Source organism: Diospyros lotus, chromosome 10, assembly GCF_014633365.1.
Source record: "Diospyros lotus cultivar Yz01 chromosome 10, ASM1463336v1, whole genome shotgun sequence".
In the NCBI taxonomy this organism is placed as follows: domain Eukaryota; kingdom Viridiplantae; phylum Streptophyta; class Magnoliopsida; order Ericales; family Ebenaceae; genus Diospyros; species Diospyros lotus.
Window position 1 is genome coordinate 34,967,931 of NC_068347.1, and position 19,152 is coordinate 34,987,082.

The following is a 19,152-nucleotide window of genomic DNA, read 5'->3' on the forward strand; positions in this document are numbered from 1 at the left end:
GAGAGAGATTGAGATAGAGAGAACGAGAGAGAATGGTTAGATGAGAGAAGCAGAATCTCTTGATTTTCATGCATGCCTTTCCCAATCGCACGAGAGGCATATTTGTAAGGCCGTTGGAGGAGTATATTCTCCTGATAGATGGGCCCTCACCCATAACCGCATAACAAACTCTTATTCTAACACATTCTACTAGACCTCTAGCACACTACGGTTACAGCAAAAATGATAAACCTATAATTGAAGATCACAACTAGCAAAAATTTAAAGAAATGACTCCTAATAGACTGCCCCCATGACAATGCTCCCCTCTTGAACGCTTCCTTGTCCTCAAGGAAGATTAAGTAGGCTAACAGCGTGGGAAAACTTCTTGAGCAAATCTAGGAGGTATTCCCAGGTGTTGCTATCCACAGTATTGCCTTGCCATTTAACCAAAACTTGGATTAATGGAGCTCCTCCACGCTGGATCACTCTTCTCTCGAGTATGGCCTCCGGCTCCACAACTTGTTCAATTCCCTTGGGCAGAGAGGGTAGTGCAGGACTTACTGGTTGCCCCTTATAGATTTCTTCAGTAATGAAACGTGGAACACAGGGTGGATGTGAGTTTTGGCTAGCAATTGCAAATGGTAAGCCACTCTTTCCACCTTGTCAGTTATGGGAAAAGGTCGGAAGTACCTAGGGCTAAGCTTGGTAGCCTTCCCTTGTGTTAGTGACTTCAAATGTGGCTGTTTCAGCCTTAGGTACACCTCTTCTCCAACCTCAAACTCCCTTTCCATCCTTTTCTTGTCCGTATACTGCTTCATGCGGTGCTGGGCAGAGGCTAGCTCTTGTTTCATTTGCTAAGTCACTTCCCTCTTCTTTTGTAAAAACTCTTCCACAGTGGCCACACCTGATCCTCCTCCAACTGCTAGCAGCACTAGTGGCTTGTACCCAAATAGAGCTTCGAAGGGGGTTACCTTAATAGATGAGTGTAGAGTGGTGTTGTACCACCACTGCGCCATGTCATTCCTTAGGGAGCATTAGGCATATACACCTTAGATAGGTTTCAAGACATTGATTCACCCTCTCGATTTGACCATTTGCTTGAGAGTGGTACGCTATGGATAATTTTAGGTCAGTGCCCAATGATTTCATCAATTCTTGCCACAACAAATTGGTAAAGATGTTGTCTTTATCCAAGATTATGTTATGAGGAACCCCATGCAGCTTGACTACGCAATCTAAGAATACCCTGGCTACCTCTTGAGCAGTATAGGGATGGGACAACCCTATAAAGTGGACAACTTTGGTAAACCAATCCACCACCACCAAAACATTGTCCTTGCCCTCTGATCTAGGTAACCCATCTACAAAATCCATCTACACACTCGACCAGGCTTGTTCTAGAATAGGCAGGGATTGCAGTAACCCAAGGTAGGGTACCAACTCTGTTTTACACCTCTTGCACACATCACATTCCCGCACAAACTCCTTGACCTCTGGCTTCATCCTCGGCTAATAGAATATTCCTTTAACCCTCACATATGTATTCTGCTCACCCGAATGGCCCCCTAAGGGCGACTCATGCAAGGCCTGCATGATCTTCCTTTTCAGTTCAGCCTTGTCCCCAACCACTATTCGTCCTTGGAACCTCAACATTCCCTCCTTCAAAGTATACCTCTCCATCTCTTCTTTCCCCACAGTCAGTTTTTCCAATAAGGCTGTAATTCTCTGGTCTCCAACATAACTGCTAATCACTTCCTCATACCACCATAGAGTCACCACGGTGACTACTGCAAGGCTTCCCTCTTCATGGCACCTGGAAAGAGCGTCCACGACAATGTTTTCCTTTCCTTTTCTAAATTGTATAGTGTAATCTAATCCCATAAGCTTGGTCATACCCTTTTGCTAAAGCTGTGTTTGAAGCTTTTGCTACAATAAGAACTTCAAACTTTTGTGGTCCGTCTTGATAATAAATCGTCTCCCTTCCAAGTAATGCCTCCACCTATCCATAGCCATTAGGACCACCAAGAATTCCTTCTCATAAATACTTAGCCCGGAGTACCTAGGGCCTAACACTTGACTTAGGAAGGCAATAGGCCTTCCTTCCTGCACCAGCATAGCCCCGATACCAGTGCCACTTGCATCAATCTCTAGGATAAAGGGCTTGTCGAAATCCGACAGTTTCAATTCAGGCACCCTACTCATGGCCCCCTTCACATCTTCAAATGCCTTCTCTTCCTTAGGCCCCCAACTAAATCCCCCCTTTTTTAGCAACTCGGTTAAGAGGCAGTTGATCACTCCATAATTCTTAACAAACCACCAATAAAAACCTGTTAGCCCAAGGAATCCCCTTAAGGCCCTCACTGTTGTTGGTCTCGACCAAGATACCATTACCTCAATCCCTTTAGGGTCAGTGCTCACCTTTCCTTTAGAGATTATGTGTCCCAAATATTCCGCCTACCCTTGGCCAAACTCACATTTGGATTTCTTAATGAATAATTGGTGGGATTGGAGGATGTCAAGGGTGGTTTGTAGGTGCAGCAGATGTTGGTCAAAGGTGGAGCTATAGATGAGGATATCATTAAAGAAGACTAAAATGGATTTCCGTAGGTGGGGTTCAAAGATACGGTTCATGAGTGATTGAAATATAGCTGGAGCATTGGTAAGCCCAAATGGCATTACCAAAAATTCGAGGTGTCCATGGTGGGTTTTGAATGCAGTTTTAGGAGTATCCTCAGGTTTCATCCTAATTTGATGATAACCCGAGCGCAAGTTGAATTTAGAAAAGAATTTGGCATTGTGGAGTTCATCCAAAAGATCCTCCACCAAGGGTATGGGAAATTTATCCTTGATTGTTATGGAATTCAGGTGGCAGTAGTCTACACAAAACCACCACGTTTCATCCGTCTTTTTGACCAACAAAACAGGGGAAGTAAAGGGGCTTTTGTTAGGCTTGATAATAGATTGCTGGAGCATGTCTCTAACCATCATCTCAATCTCATTCTTTTGGATAAGTGGGTATCGGTAGGCTCTAATGTTAACTGGTTCTGTATTTGGTTTGAGGTTAATTGAATGGTCAAACAACCAGTTCGGGGTTAGGGACTTTGGCTCAGCAAAAAGGTCCTCATATTTCACCAGTAATTCATTAAGTAATGCCAAATGTGTTACCTGATTAGAAGGCTCTCCCAGGCTGCTGACTATCAGATAAGTTTGCCCCTACTCCCCTTGTCCCTCGAGTGCGTCTTCCTTGGCCACAATTGAAAACAATTGTTCCCATTGAACCCACTTCCCCTTCATTACTCTCTTCAGCCATTTTCCTGTCATCAGCTTACACATCCCAGCTTCTCTTCCTCCGGTGATTGTCATTCTTTTCCCCTCCTTCTCGAAGGACACTTCCATGCGATTAAAATCAAAACTAATAGGGCTTACACCCTTCATCCAATCCACCCCCAAAACCATGTCGCAACCTCCCAACTATAACAACCTCAAGTCGATTTCGAACTTCTCCCCTTGCATCTGCCATGAGAACCCATTACAAGCTGAGGTGCTTAACACCTTCTAGCCGTTGACCACTATTACACTCAAGGGAGGTGTCCCCATTAACTGACATTTCAACCTTCTAGCAGTGTTTTCATCGAGAAAACTATGGGTACTCCCACTATCAATCAAAATCATTAGGTTGTTGCTCATGACCTGTCCTCCTACCTTAATAATTTTATTAATGGCCACTCCCTTCAGAGCATGAGTGGATATTTCTCCATTATCTCCCATGCTCACATCACCCCCATCCTCTTCTTCCTCAACTTCTTGGTCACTACCTTCGAGCAGTAGGATCTGCCTCTTGCAGGGTTGGTCGAGGTGGTATTTCTCTCCACACCTGAAGCATAAACCTGCTAACCTTCTTTGCTCCCTCGATTGATCTCCAGAGGGTGCTAGGTTTTGGCCAACAATCCCCTTCACCCTACTGTTACCCCTGCCTATTTCTCGGCTAAAATACCTCCCACCTCCATTTTGGGTTCCTGCCACCATCCCCTTCGTCTATCAACAAGGCTTCTACTACCAATTCCTGTAACTAGGCATCTTTCGATGCTTGGGCCACAGTCTGGGGTCTCAGCACCTTCACCATTGGCCTTAATTCATCATTGAGGTCACTCAGGTAGCTTGACACAAAATAGGCTTCGGTTAGATAGGGGTTGTGTTGGATCATATAAGACCTCAGCTCCTCAAAACGTTTTTGATACGTCTCCACACTTCCCAATTGTTTGAGCTTATTGAACTCTTCCACAATGTCAACCATGCTTCTTTCTCCAAACCTCCCACACAAAGCTTCAGTGTACTCCCCTCACGTTTGGTTCCTCCTCAGTCGTATCACCCCCTGATACCAAGCGTCAACCTCCTTGTTGAAGTAGGTGGCTGCCAAAGGTACCTTCTGCTATTCCGGGACATTATACCATTCGAACAACTTTGCACATTTCCTCACCCACCACCGTGGGTGTTACCTTTGAACACTGGAATCTCAATTCTAGGCATAGGGAATCCCTAGGGTTGATGGTTCATCGGACCCCCAGGTCCCCTTCCTAATATTCCTTCTTCTTTGCCCCAGGATTAATCTCCTCCTCCTGTATCTCTAGCTCGCGATTAGCCCTGTTCCTCTGAAGGATAGGATCTATCCCCTCCCTTGGGGGAAACTCAGGTGCTAGCCTTATCGGGTATTGACGGCCTATCATGGCCATGAACTATTGCATTTGTGCACCCAGTTCATCCCGTACTCAAGTGATGGATCCTTCTAGCCTCCTTTCCATTCCATCCATGGCGTTCTCTACCCGACGATCCAGCACAAGAATCGCTTCCTGATTCCAAGTCGTACCCAACTCCAACTGCTCCATCTTGTTTTGGCACTCAGCTATCACCACCCCAGTTTGTTGCAACTAGGCTTCGAAATTCCTCATTCGTGTCCCCTCTGCCATGAGCTACCTTCTCCACCCACTGGCCAGAACCAAGCTCTGATACCAATATGTCACAACCCGGTTGTGACTGCCACTGCCCTCCTACTAATCCGATGGGGATTGGTAGGGAAATTCAGTCCTCCGCTTGAGAATGGAGTCGACAGTAAGGAAGAACAGTAAGAAGCAAGAGAAGAGAGACGAATAGAGAGAGAGATTGAGATAGAGAGAATGGTTAGATGAGAGAAGCAGAATCTCTTGATTTTCATGCATGCCTTTCCCAATTGCACGAGAGGCATATTTGTAAGGCCGTTGGAAGAGTATATTCTCCTGACAGGTGGGCCCTCACCCATAACCGCATAACAAACTCTGATTCTAACACATTCTACTAGACCTCTAGCACACTACGGTTACAGTAGAAATGATAAACCTATAATTGAAGATCACAACTAGCAAAAATTTAAAGAAAGGACTCCTAATAGACAGTCTCCGTGACACGTTGGATAGTTGACTGTCGAGGTCAAATAGAAGCTCCAAAATTTATGATCTTTGCGCAGCCTCAACTGGTTTGTCTATGTGCTACTTATATTTAATACTGCTAAGCAAAAGATAGAAAATGATGACATTTACTCAAGACATAAATGTAAAAAAGTAAGTATTCCCCCATTTGAATTCAATAAAAATATCAACAAAAAAAAAAAGTCAAAATCCCTGAGGTTGAGTTTGGATAAAGAGATTTCAAATGGTATCGTTTGAAATTCAAATGCTTTCAACAATAATGTATTCCAAACAATGAATTTGGAATATAAATTCCAAACAATAGGGTCAAATGACAACCCTATCCAAACACAACTTAAAAGTTAAAATTTGGTTCCTAGTACAAATTCACAAACTTTCTAAGATTTAGCATCTTTTCATAATTAAGAGAAGGGGCATTGTGTTCCTCAAAAATTCACTAAAAATATTTAATGAATTATCCCTACCAAATAACCAAAAACTGCCAAATTTCCTCTTCAATTTAATTTATTTTCTTATGCCTCTTGTTATATGGGCCAATCTCCCATACTTCAGAAAAAAATTCAGGATATTAACCGCTACATACACCAAAATCATTATACCATGTTTATGGATATACTTATTTATTTATATTCATTTATTCACAATATGTTTTTGCATACCAAAATTAAACTATTGTCAACAGCACTTACCGCATTAGGTGCCATACTTAGGCTTTGCTTCAGTAACTCTCCTCCAAAATCTATCCCTCTAACAAGCAGACTTCTACAACAACATAGCAATGAGGGCCTTGCTAGATTTCCAAAGTTCCTAATCCTCAAACAATCTTATCCCAACTGACTAGGAGGCATCTAAACTCTTTCCCTGCAAAACCCCAAAGAATCTCTCCATAAAACTTCTCCAGTCTAACCACCATAGAAGAATGAATTATGAACAGGAAATATGTAGGGATACCAGACAAGGTGCAGTATACAAAGGTAGTCCACAAAACAAGCCCACATTCACATTTCTCTATAACTCCATTCCAATCTGACTTGGCTTTAAAGGACAAGACCATTAGAAGACTGAGATGTTTGGTTAGAAGAACAACCTTGCACCCTAAAGAATTAGCAAGACAGAGAACACTACTAACTTAACCCACCCAGATGAACTCACCTTTCTATTCTTAAACCAAACCCCACATTGAAGCACAAGAAAATGCTCTTAAGAAAGTTTAACATCCTCCCTCTAGCTTCACAACGAATAAAGGAGTTGTCAGCAAATAAAGGATGGGAGACCTTAGCATATTTACTAGACTACATCATAAAACCATTAATCCAGCCTAAACCTTCACACCTTTACAGCTTTAGAAGAAACCTTCAAGCACACCACTGACTAAAACTAAGGAGCTAGCAGAGAAAATACAACACTGATCCAATATTTCCATTTAGGCCCAAAACCTATTTTATCCATAACATAAAGTAAGAACTGCTAACAAACATGAGATTACCATTTAAATGAAAGCCCAAACATTCATTGGCCACTGAAGCTGCCTGTAGAATTTGTTTACCCACCAAAAAAAGCCTTGTGGTATTCAGATATCACTTTCTTAAAGAACACACTTGGCCTATAAGAAAGGACATTTAACCAAACTTTTATATGTATTCCCTATGAGCCTAAGAGGTCTAAAATCCTATGTCCTGCAGCCTCATCCTTATTAGAAAAAAGAGCTCAGGAGGAGGCATTTAAACTTCTTCCAAAGGCGCTCAGCTATAGTTTTTGAATAGCTGTATTGCAGAAAAAAAATCTCTCTATCCACGCATGTCATAGAACTACAGGAAGAAAGAAATAAAGAGGCTTTTGCTACACGTTAAGTTTACTTAAGATGGAACCAACAACGGGAAAATTAATACACTAAAATTGTAACTACGTATATCCAAGCATTAATCGTGTAAAATTTAGCACTTAATACTACATAATTCACATTAGGGGTTTATCCAAAACCCTCACCAGAAAATAAAATATCTAACTGGATTCATGAAAATATTAGAATTTCATCAATCTACCATTGTGTATGCCATGAAGCCCAAGTAGCAAAACAAGTCAGAAAATTATTAGAGAGATGCAGAAAGCCATATTTGTGAAGATATTCCAAATCAATTAACAAAAGGTAGGAAAGGATAATGCCGCAGCCAAAAATGAAGGGAACACACAAAACCATAATGGTAAATCAAGAATAGGTATGGAAAACAGGAGTAGAAATTGATTACTTTCAAGAGTGACTTTAGAATAGGATACCAAATAAGAGAACAAAAAAGTAAATGAAAAACGTACCTTGTGCAATACTCCATTTGAATATAAAGATACGTAGATTCAAGCTTATTCTCATTATCTGCAGAACTTGGACCCAAATAACTAAAACTGGAGCTCTCTGCAGTCTTTGAGCCCCATGTCGCATCAGCATAGGAACCAGAAAATCCTGTCTCATACCATGCCTGAAATGGTTTATCATATAATGAATTAGGATATCCTGAAAAATCATGACTAATTACATTCTATAATTTCATTTGAATAAGAAAATAAAAGATCTTTTATCAAACCAACTTCTAAAAACTTTTAACTTTAGTTGTAGGATTCACAAATTGAGATCTCATACCATGAAAGAACATAAAATAGTTATTACATGGTTCAATTGTTCTAGTTTGAAAAGTTAACTAAACCAATAATCTTAAAGAAAATCTATATGGAAAAGTACAAAGGAAAGGTTATTTCAGAAGTCAGTACCTGATAGTAACGCACAATGTGCTGGTGCTGCAACCGGGCAAGAGTAGCTACTTCTCTGAGTTGTCACATAATAAAAAAGGGTAAAACAGTAAGAAAAATAAATAACAGCAGTAGCATAACCACAGCAACTGTGAGCATGAATTGCAGACAAGAAGCAACAAATAGTGACCTATGTGCATGTTTGGTAGGGGAAAAAGAAAAGGAAATGAAATAAAATTGAAAGTTAGAAGATTAAATTAGTCATCTGCATCTGTTTCGTTTAAAGAAGGATAAGAACATATACTTTGTCAACTTTACATGTGATCTCTCATTGTGCCTAGAAATTTACTCACCTGGTTGACATTGTAAAACCAAAATGTACAACATGAAAACACGAAAATATTCAGAAATAGAGGGATCTTCACCCAGGCAACCCATTTGTATTCCCCTTATCCAACCAGTGAATGATCAAAGAGAATGCCAAGGAAAGCTATGATGGAGTCAGTTTCCCATTTTTGAATGTTATATTTGAAGTGATGTACCTTAAAGAATGAAGAAACACTCAACTACGGCCACCTTGTTCTTAGCTAATCAAAAGAAATTCTGCAACAAACTCGCACAAAGGCATAACAGCAAATGGTCAATGGCCACCACACAACCAACCACTGCCACCATAAATTGACAGACTACCATCTCTTATTGGCCTTGCTTTCCGATCTTGCTTTCACAATTTATACCCAATCAAGCTCCTATGAAGATTGGGTTGCCAAAAACAAAGCTCCTATGAAGATTTGACCAGAGCAAAGCATACGATGTCCAAAAGATTTACCAACCATGCCATTAACATCTTCAAAAATGTATACAGAGAACAGAGAAAGATGAAAATTAAAGCATGGATTAATATGTAAATTTTACAGAACAAACAGTTTATAAGGGGATACTCTATCCCGACCATTCGGTTTCTGAAAGGAAACATTTTCTTCATGAATTGACATAAAAGATATTAATACAAAACTAAAGCCACAAGTCGATATTAGACAAAAATAGAATGCTAAACAGGATCACATCCCTGGAATTACCATTCAAAACCTAACATGTTATTCATTTCTAAACGTCACAAGGGAAATATATTCTGTGTAGAACAAGATAAAATTACTTACCGTAGTATTCGGTCATTAACTGGTGGACTTTTATCTTTCAATCGAATCTTCTTGACAGCATACTGTCTTCCATCTAGCTTATTCTTGCACAGTACAACAAGACCAAATCCCCCATGACCTGCCACCAAGAAATGGAAAGTTAAGAGACTTTTAAGGCAAGAATAAAAAATCCAAGTTTACTAAGTCCCCGTGCGGGGGGGGGGGGGGGGGGGGGGGGGGGGGTGGTCAGTGAATTATACTCCAAATAACAAGCATCTTCCATGGAAGGTCAAACAAAAGAAAATAACTTCTAAAGAACCAATAACTTGCTAGAGCAAAAACTTGAAAAAGTCGAACTGCCAAGTTTTTATGAGCAAAATTTTTTAACTACACAGATTTTAGCTTACTAATCACTAGAGGAGGCGAGACCAAAGACACAGATAAATCAAGAACATCTGTCCCACAAAGTCTGAATTCTGAACTCAACTTCCAACCCCCATTTATCTCCTTAAAGATCAACACGTAATTCATACTGTTACTCTTTAAATATCAAGGAACTAGAACTTCAAATATTGATTCCTTTCCACAAACTCCCGAACCTCCTTTTAAGAAGGCTGAAAGGCCAAAATGCAGCTTCTGCTTAAATTCTCCTCAAACTGATCATCATCAAGTCATAAGACCTTTTACAAGCTTGGAAGAAGAACAGCACTGTTGTTGTGTTTACCATGCATGCTAAAGCTCAAGTTGGTTATGATAATGTTATCAAACTCATCAAGCATTCACACCTCAGCAAGTTCTATAAATTATACGTAAATGTAAACTAATCTTGCATAAGAAAAAGACTTGAATAAAATACATAAACCTATACTAATTCTGAAAAAGAATTAAGAATAGCAATATTCATAGTGAACCTAGATAAACCTAGATACCAAACCTTAAAATTGTAGGGTTGCCAAAGTATCTCCCAAAAAAGGGATATAAAGAGAACTTCTAACAAGTAACAGGAAAATTAACTATTTGACATATTCTAAACCCTGAACTTAGTTTTTGCTAGTTTTCCTTTAAGGGATTCATTCATATATTATCAAAAAAGTTTAATATAGCGAGGTTGAGCCTTGGTAGCCATGGTGAAGTCACTCCTTCGTGACTAGAAAGTCACAGGTTCTAGTTGTGGAAAACAACCCCTTTGCAAAGGAAGAATAAGGTTGCATACAGAAAATGACCCTAGCCTACCCTTGAAAAGTGGGGAGCCTTATGCATTGAGGATGCCTTTTTTAAGTATGTATGATACAGTAATCCATACAAGAATAATCAACATTATACATACTCAAGGAAATATCCAACATGTTACCAAAATACTAAAGGTCAAATTACTCACAGTGAAACGCCACAACTTCATTTGATCTTCAAGAAATGAAAAGCTTACAGATAAAAAAGATAAGATAAATGGTACCAGTTGCAGAGATGACATCCACCTACCAAGGGGTTGCAGCTCTTCAAAGTCATTGAGATATCGAGAACTTGGAACAGATGAAGCATTCTGACCTCCATAATTAGAAGCAGTTTTCCAGAATTGAGAGATTTTAGATGAGGCCTATTTAATTTGGGGGTTCATTTTGAGCACATCAGGGGTGGGGGAGTAGAAGACATTGCCAGATAAAAGATGAGCTCAAATTTTAGTGGAAGGGAAAAAAATATACACCGACAAAAGGAGGGAAAACAGTGACTCACCATTCGCTGAGCAAAAGCATGATTAAAAGTTTGGTCAAAGAGTGTAGATGGTTTAGTAGCTAAATCCTGCGCTCTTTCTGAAATGATCTGAAATGAACCACCATTAAGCAGTATAGATAAGCTAAGGAAGAAAAAATAGAAAGAATATGACCTTCCCAGCTTAAAGCAAAACTTGTGAATTACATACACCTAGATTGTATAGCTCAGATGTTATTTCAGGTAAAGCATCAGCTAGCTGTCCTTTTGATGCACAAGAAAGGCGAATAAGGTGAGCCTGAAGGTAGCAAAACGGTTTATAACGGAGTTCCAAACTATAGGAAGAGAAAAGAGATTAAAAACAAAGTTAATATGCAAGAAAAGTTAGAACACTCACCAGAATCAAATCTCTTTCCATGTCCTGAGATAATTCATTAGGGACCAAATAATCAGAAGATGCTGATTCTGAAGACTTACTATCTAAATCCTCATCATTACTTTCTTCAGGATGATCGTGAAAAAAATAATCCTGCAAAAGCTTGCAAATTTATCAATAATCAGTAAAGCAATCAAACATTTCCAGAAATCAGAAGAATGAGAAAGTAACCTAGCAAATCTGCAACAGGATGACAATTAAGTCCCTTGAATATTATAGACTTAGCTCAGTTTCAACCCTTAAACAGAAGTATGGTCAAAATGTATATTATAAATAATCTTTGCAAGTTAATTGCCTTAACATTCCAACTGTTAGATTGATTTTAGAAGAAAACTGTCTTAAGGGGAAAAACCCAGTACGTAGGTCTGGAGAAACTGCTTATAGAGAAAGGTCAAAAATGAAATGAACAAAACGCTAACAAGTAGCACCACTAGATGACAACCTAGTCATATCATATTATTATACATTGGAATGGAATCAAGTGAGGTTGCTCAAACAAAAAAGGACACCGTGGTTGGGGCTATAGACTTCCAAGGAAAATGTACTCCACCTTTATCACCCAAGTATAATAGAACAAACATGTTGAAAAGATCAGGTTTTTTTTTTTTTTTTTTTTTTTTTTGTGCGCTGTAAAAACATCAACTATTTTGGAAGTAGTATGTACAAAAGGAATTATTCTTCTGCACAGTGACTTAAGATTTGAATTCCCTTCAGGGTGAATTATCTGCCTGGTGGGGGTCAAAATAGAACAATCACACCAGGCTGGTTATCTAAGCTATCTATTCGTACAATCTAGACTTGGCTACAGTTGCCTGCTTCAACCCTCATGAACCACCTTTTGTTCCTCCCTGCTATACTCAACTGTATCTAACCACCTTAATCCATAGCCTTCCTCCAGTCCTCTTATATCACCTCCTAACCTGGTTGCACCTATTTCCAGTATATCAGCTTCATGACTCAGAAAATATTCTGAGCAATAATTGGGAAATGAATAATTACCAGGATAGAAATTTCATCCAAGAAAATTAAGTAACACAGCTCTACAGTAGGCATAATAATAAAGTCAAAAAGAAAAATATGTTAAAATGAGTAAGAAAATAAAGCAATCTACTTTACCACCAAAACTAATATTGGCAGAAGCCAATCTATGCATCATAGTGCAAGAAAAATTGCAACAAACTTGACTAATATATTAATCCATAAGCATACAAAGCTCAAGCCCAAACAAACAAGTCTAGCATTACCTTAGTCACATCAGTGGAACAGTTGCCAACTGATCCCCCTGATGCTGATATACTTGTATCACTGGAAGATAAGCTCTTACTATGAGCTTCACACTCTTCTTCCAGAGTGTCTAGTTTAGCTGAACCAAGTAAAGGAGCTTGCTTTGTCTCCTGATTCACAGATGGTTTCACATACTGGTCAACCTTCTTCTCTAGCACCTCTCCTTGTTTAGATCCATCCAGAGCATGGGCACGTATATTATCTTCGAGCTCAAGACTCCAATGCCATGACTCACCAGGGACACTGAAAAGATCTATGAAGCCATAAACAAAATGTCCCCTATAAGAACTCTTGTTAAATGAACCTGCTGCATCCTTCAGAGATAACTGATCGCTTCTATCTGTTTCCTGGTGTGGAACCTTCCACAAAGAAATAACAACTGGTGCTAAATCATTTGTTAATCCACTAAGACATGAAATTTCTTAATTAACGATGACTCCATGAAAATTGACATAGTTTTACATATAGTAAGATCTCAGTAATCAAAAATAAAACAAAACGAAATGTAAGCAAAGCCCCTTGAAACTTAAGAAATGCAATAATAAAATAAGCCATAATCATATAAGTGGAAGGCGAATAGATGCACTAGCATCTGTCATCTTCGTGAATAATCAATCTGATGGATTCTGAAGCTTACAGATTTATGCAGCTGCCCCATTGGAACGATTTCAGACAAGAACTCTTGAGCAGCCTCAACCAAATTGTAAATCATAACACGACCTTCTCGAGCATTAGAATTAGCCTGGAAAGTTATAAATCCAAAGTTCCCCAATCAAATAATAAGGATCAAGAAAGAGAACAAGACAACAAAGAATAAGGGCAGATCTAAAAACTGCATGCAAAGAGCTTTTCTTTTGTGATAAATCATAAAGAACATTAATTATTAAAGGAAAAGGTTTGTCCACAAAACTTGGATGTGAAAACTCCATGAATAAACAATAAGGCTGATGTTAAAAGGAGATTATTATTGGCCTCAGTGGAGCAGCACATGGCAAAGTCCCAATCAGATATAGTTGTATAGGTAATGATTAGCATTAAGTTAATGCCTACAGTCCCGAACATCAACTGTTTGGCATTTAGAAACTGGGTGACTCCCAGCCAATTGCTACTTATTTGCTAAGTTCCTTTGTTGCTTGGAAAAGAACGAGGCTAACTTAAAATAGAAGAATGAATAAAAGTTAAGTAAACAATATGAGGGTGTAATTTCTTGGTACATAAAATGTCCAAGAGCACTTGACAAGAACGTGATAGGTTGAACCAAGTAGAGTTGATTTCTTAATCACAAACTATGTATGAAATATCCCAAGAATATGAATTTCTATCTTCCCTCATGTAAAATAGATATTAGACTTGGCGCAATATCCCACAGCAAGATATTAGATGCATGTTACTACCACATAATCAACAGGACATACTGTTGGAGAACAAGTAGCCACTCATACCTGGTCTTGAAGCAAGGATAGAAGGCTATCAGCATCAGCTTTTGACAAACCTTTCTCCGGAGTTATCCGAAGCTTAGGGCACTTGTATGGATAGCCAGATAAACACCTGTTCAAGTGATAAATGATCAATCGCACAGAGGAAAGATAAAAATGCACATAAATGTCAAAGCAAATCAAAAGTGAGGAGAACCCATTTACTTCACTGAGAGAAGAGCAGAAACATCTAAATCCTCATAGCCTGCATCCTTTGAGTATGGTCTGCATACAGATGCATATAGAACTCAGTTTAAGAGGTAATGCATGTAATTCTACAAGCTTAAAAATTAATCATTTATTCAAAACCTGAGCTTGATGTTAATTAGAGTAGGTGAATCTGAAACAACTTTGCAATCTTCTTGAAATATTGCACACCTACACATCACCAGGGAAATACCATTAAATCAGGCTTATGAAATCAGCGTAGCAGTACCCTTTGAAATTCATGGATAATTGCCATATCCAGAAAAGGTTTTACCTAAGCAAAACTAGTGGAGAAGATATGCCCATCAGAGCTTGACTAGACTAGTTGTAATGGATGCATGGCAGCAGCATAATAAGCCACTGGCATGCAGCTTTGCTAATGGTCATTACTTGTAAAAGGTTGTTAGATCTATTATTCCAGACCATAAGGGCTCCATCGTCTCCATTTTTCATTCTGATTAATTCATTGCAAACCTTTTCTTATTATAAGAACGGCTGCACCCTAAAAGAAGTATAAGCTTGCATTGCAGAAGTGACAACTCCCCACCACCTTCAGTCCTACTACCCCCGCTGGTGACAAGTTTCCTTCTGTTTTATGAAGTGCCACCCTTGGTTTTGCTGGGAAGGATACCATCTTGATTTTTATGGGCCCACCAACGGCTGGAAAATAGGTTATCAGGATGCATGTTTGGAGATATAGTAAACATGAAAAACTTCCCTCTTAACATCACTAAGGGATTAGTTTTCTACTTTTCTTTCAATCTCAATTTGTAACACTAAAAGCATCAAAGCACTTATAAATCCTTGAACCATATAACATTTTTATTAACAGTCTCTCACAAACAAGAAATTTCACTCTATTGGAAATTAACCTTAACCAATATCAATTATAAGCAGCATGAGTCTTGGTTGTGATGTTGATATCATCCATCCACTTTATCTATATCAAAATAACATGGTCTGACTAACATAAGAACACTAATTCATGGAACCAGCCAAATCTTGCTTGTCATCATTTCGTAGAAAAAGACCATGAGATATGCTTCAATATTCACTAAAGCTCCTCAGCATTGATCTGATGGCTTGTTGAGGTAGACAACACAATGGGTCAAAAGCTACAAATGCGGACGTTGCCAACAAGAAGGAACAAAGGTCTCTCCCCCATCACCCCCTCCCCAAAAAAAATAAAAAATACACACATATGAGAGGAGGAGGAGGAAGAAAAGGGGAAACGAACAGTTCAATTTTAAAGATATGTTATATTTATACAAAGAGGAGACTGGGGAGAAACGAACTCTTAAACATTAAATACAAGTAAGCAAATTAATAGCACACTGTCTCGTATATCATATTGTGAATGGGGGTGAAGGGTGATTAATACAAGATAACAATGAATGCCCGCGCACAATGAAAATGTTCGCAGCTAAATACTTTGATAAAAACAATGAAATCCAAAAGCCGTAAGAGAGAAAAATTAATAATTAATGGCTTCATGAAAGAATGATACAAACGTCTAGATAAAACACTGGTTATTTTAAATGACATCATTTCTTTATACCAACTCCAAACCTCTATGTCGTTGTTAGAAAAATGCAAATAATAGCAGCTAGTAAGAAAAACCAACTTTCATTGCACGTAACTTTAGCCACCCTGAGCCTACCCTGCCCTGCATGTGCCGGGATGCAAAGAATAATGATATTGGTATACCTTTGTGTACACTTTGGACTATATAAAGGTGTACCGATGATAAAAATATCCCTCTGACGCACAGATATTTTGGTCATAATACCCTTGTATAGCTAAATATACAAAAATAGTATACATGTAGCATGGTTCGGATGCAAAAAGCCACTCAAAAAGCCAAAAGGCCACTCAAGTAATGTTCAATTTGGTTTTGAGATTCAAAAAGCCACTCACAGTGCGGTTATTTCCTCTGAAAGAAGGTCGTTGCCATCGCCGCCGTGAGAGTCCTGATCCTTCGACGAAGCCCTGCCCTTGCTACGCCGGCCCTGGCTGCGCTTCTTCTTCTTCGAACTATGCCCCATTTCGGCCCGATATTAGACCCAACCGTTAGCTTCGTCGCCGATACTCATCCAACTTCGTACTGTGTCGATTGGCAACAAGCATGAATTACGACGGAAGAGGGTTCGAACCGAGCATTTCAATCACGAGTATTTCACGAGTCAACAGATACATCAGGAGTTGAATTGGAGAAGAATTATACTTCGAAGATGAGCAGAGACTTGAGAGGCGTATATGGCGACGCTTCTGACGGGGACAGGAGGCTGCGCTTTGTGACAGCTGGTGAGTGGCGGCCCTAAGCTTTGCTTGTTTCGCGGCGCCGGAAAATATTTGCCAATAATTTAAAGTTATTCCCTGCGTAGCATCTGCAATTTTTTCCCCTAACATTTCCACCCCGATAAAAAATAAAATTTGACTTTTTCCAACTTTTTTTAACAAATTACGTTTTTAAGCCTAATTTGGGATTGAGACAGTTTAAAAAAAGTGAGTTCGATTATGTTTAAATATTTAATAAATTAATTAAGTTGAATTTTAATTATGCTTGAACTCAACTTAGCACATTTAACCTACAAAAATACTTAAATTTAATTTGAACTCGAATTTTTTAATATATTTAATATGAATTGAATTAAAATTTATTAAATACTCAGTGTATTATATTTAATTATAAACTTAATTTAGCACACTCTCAAAATTAAAAGTTAAACGGAACTTAAGTTTTGACATATAATACTAATTACCTTTATATTTTTTAAAATGATTGAGACCTTATATTAATAAAAATATTAATTTATTATAAAATTTTGATAAATTCCTATTTTCTCTTTATCATATTCACCTAAAAATTGTTGCTAAACCCAATTCTGTCATGACTTTCAATAGGAAGTCATATAAGAAAAACAATATAAATAAATAAACAAATTTGTGGTGATCACTTTCCATCTCTAATTATCCTTAAAAAAACACTAACATCATTGGTGTAAAATAAAACAGAACAATGTTATAATTTAATTGATAAACATAATTAAGAAAGGAAGAAAGATAAAGCAATGCTAGGGTTCATATTTTTTTATTTATAATTACATTATTTTTTATATTTACTTTTATCGCTTTTCTATCAAAAAAATTAATTTAAATAATTGATACTTATAGTGTTATCAATCATTATTTAGATTATAAACCTATTTAAAAATTATTCAATCAAATTTTGATAAAGGTTTCATTGTCTTAAGAATATAATATAATTTGTGATAAATTAAATCTTTACAGTCATGAAATTATAAATATTTAATTTAAGAGAAAATTATCATACATGTCATAAACTTCAGTTATTTAGCTTGTATTCTAGCTAAATTTTAAAATTTGTCTAACTAGTATTTAAATCTTCTCAAATGATGCATAATTTAAGGAAAATTGACTACAAACCCCATAAACTTTAGTTATTTAGGTTGCACTCAAACTAAACTTTAAAATTTGCCAAATCAGCCATTAAATTTCCTAAAATTTTGTCACAATACCCTTCCCTATTAACAATAGATTTATCATATACCTCATGAATTTTGGATATTTGTCTTAAATACCTTTTGAATTTTATTTTTTGTCAAACAAATTTCTAAACCTTTTCAGAAATGTCAATTATGAAATTATCTTCTGATTAATTTTTAAAAAGTAAGAATTTATTAAACTAATTTTAAAATAAAAAATATCCAAATTAAATAACCAAAATTCAAAAAACTTATGATAAATTTATCGTATAACAAAGTCATCATCTATTATTGATGGCAAGACTACGTTACCTGCTTACAAACGACGTCGTATAACTCTCCTATTAGCGTATACGAACACACCACGGTCTACGTTCTCCCAGCGTTTTCTCTGTCTAATCCGTTCTCTCCCTCTCTCTCTCTCTCTCTCTCATGTCGCCCACCGGAACGAGTCAGCACCTGCTCCGGCTGGCGCTATCTTGCCGGAAAATCACAGCTCAGGTGACAAATCCGGCCACTGAATCGATCGTGGCCATGGCGTCGTCTTCCGAGCAGGAGTTCGTGGCCCAGCACCGAGCCAAGCTCAGCCGATTCACTCGCCCCCACAATTTCTGGTTCTGGGATTCCAAGATCGCATCTAGAGTCGGCGAGAAGCTAGGGCTTCGTCTCAGGGAAATCGGGGTCTCCGACGTCGAGATCGACCTCAGCGAGGAGCTCTCCAGGCCGATTCGCCACCGCAGAATGGTGTCTCCGCTGATCGAGTCCGTCAGGCGCGCCGGCGTTTGCGTTGCCGGCGCCGACAAACTGGAGTTGTAGGGCCAACGCAACCGCCTGAAATTTTGACGCCTATCGATGAAAAAGGAAATTTTTTTGTGTAATGAGATATAATTCTGAATTGAATTATTTAGGGTTTATTTGAACAGTGAAAGTAGCTTTGTTTGTGTATTTTGTTTTTAAAATTTTCACAATAACTTTTGAGATGAAATAAAAAAATGAAAAGAGCTTAAAACCCATATCGTCTTCATTTTTATTTTTTTTTTCCGAGGCCTTTATCAATATCTGTCGATGTCAATCGTCGTGATATTTTCAATGACTTTGGACAATTTTAGTTGTCTTTGTTGTGACGAAGACTCGTAAATTCAAATAAATTTAATTATCTTTTAATAATGTTAAATAATTATGGTGGTTCTCTAGACAATCTCGAGCAATCAATAATCC

At 38.2% G+C, this 19,152-nt stretch overlaps 2 protein-coding genes across 9 annotated transcripts in view; one reads left to right on the forward strand and one right to left on the reverse strand.

The window, feature by feature from the left end:
- Window positions 1-16,920, reverse strand: part of LOC127811465 (eIF-2-alpha kinase GCN2) — a 34,926-nt gene extending 18,006 nt beyond the window's left edge. For 2 of the 8 annotated variants that reach the window (XM_052351362.1, XM_052351361.1), the window contains exons 1-13: window positions 16,346-16,917; window positions 14,531-14,599; window positions 14,387-14,446; window positions 14,189-14,294; window positions 13,384-13,488; window positions 12,707-13,105; window positions 11,424-11,555; window positions 11,238-11,324; window positions 11,051-11,137; window positions 10,799-10,913; window positions 9,341-9,458; window positions 8,202-8,256; window positions 7,752-7,912 (exon numbers count right to left, since the gene is read on the reverse strand). In XM_052351362.1, coding sequence (XP_052207322.1) covers window positions 7,752-7,912; window positions 8,202-8,256; window positions 9,341-9,458; window positions 10,799-10,913; window positions 11,051-11,137; window positions 11,238-11,324; window positions 11,424-11,555; window positions 12,707-13,105; window positions 13,384-13,488; window positions 14,189-14,294; window positions 14,387-14,446; window positions 14,531-14,599; window positions 16,346-16,473 — 1,622 coding nt within the window. In that variant the 5' untranslated portion in view covers window positions 16,474-16,917. Of the gene's footprint in view, window positions 1-7,751; window positions 7,913-8,201; window positions 8,257-9,340; window positions 9,459-10,798; window positions 10,914-11,050; window positions 11,138-11,237; window positions 11,325-11,423; window positions 11,556-12,706; window positions 13,106-13,383; window positions 13,489-14,188; window positions 14,295-14,386; window positions 14,447-14,530; window positions 14,600-14,702; window positions 15,089-16,345 lie in introns of all 8 variants that reach the window. The other 6 variants (XM_052351357.1, XM_052351359.1, XM_052351355.1 and 3 more) reach the window with 6 other exon arrangements.
- A 1,370-nt stretch (window positions 16,921-18,290) lies between these two features.
- On the forward strand, window positions 18,291-18,947 carry LOC127811466 (uncharacterized). The gene has a single exon (XM_052351364.1). The coding sequence runs from the start codon at window positions 18,367-18,369 to the stop codon at window positions 18,748-18,750; it is 384 nt and encodes a 127-aa protein (XP_052207324.1). The 5' UTR covers window positions 18,291-18,366; the 3' UTR covers window positions 18,751-18,947.
- The last annotated feature ends 205 nt before the right edge of the window (window positions 18,948-19,152 follow it).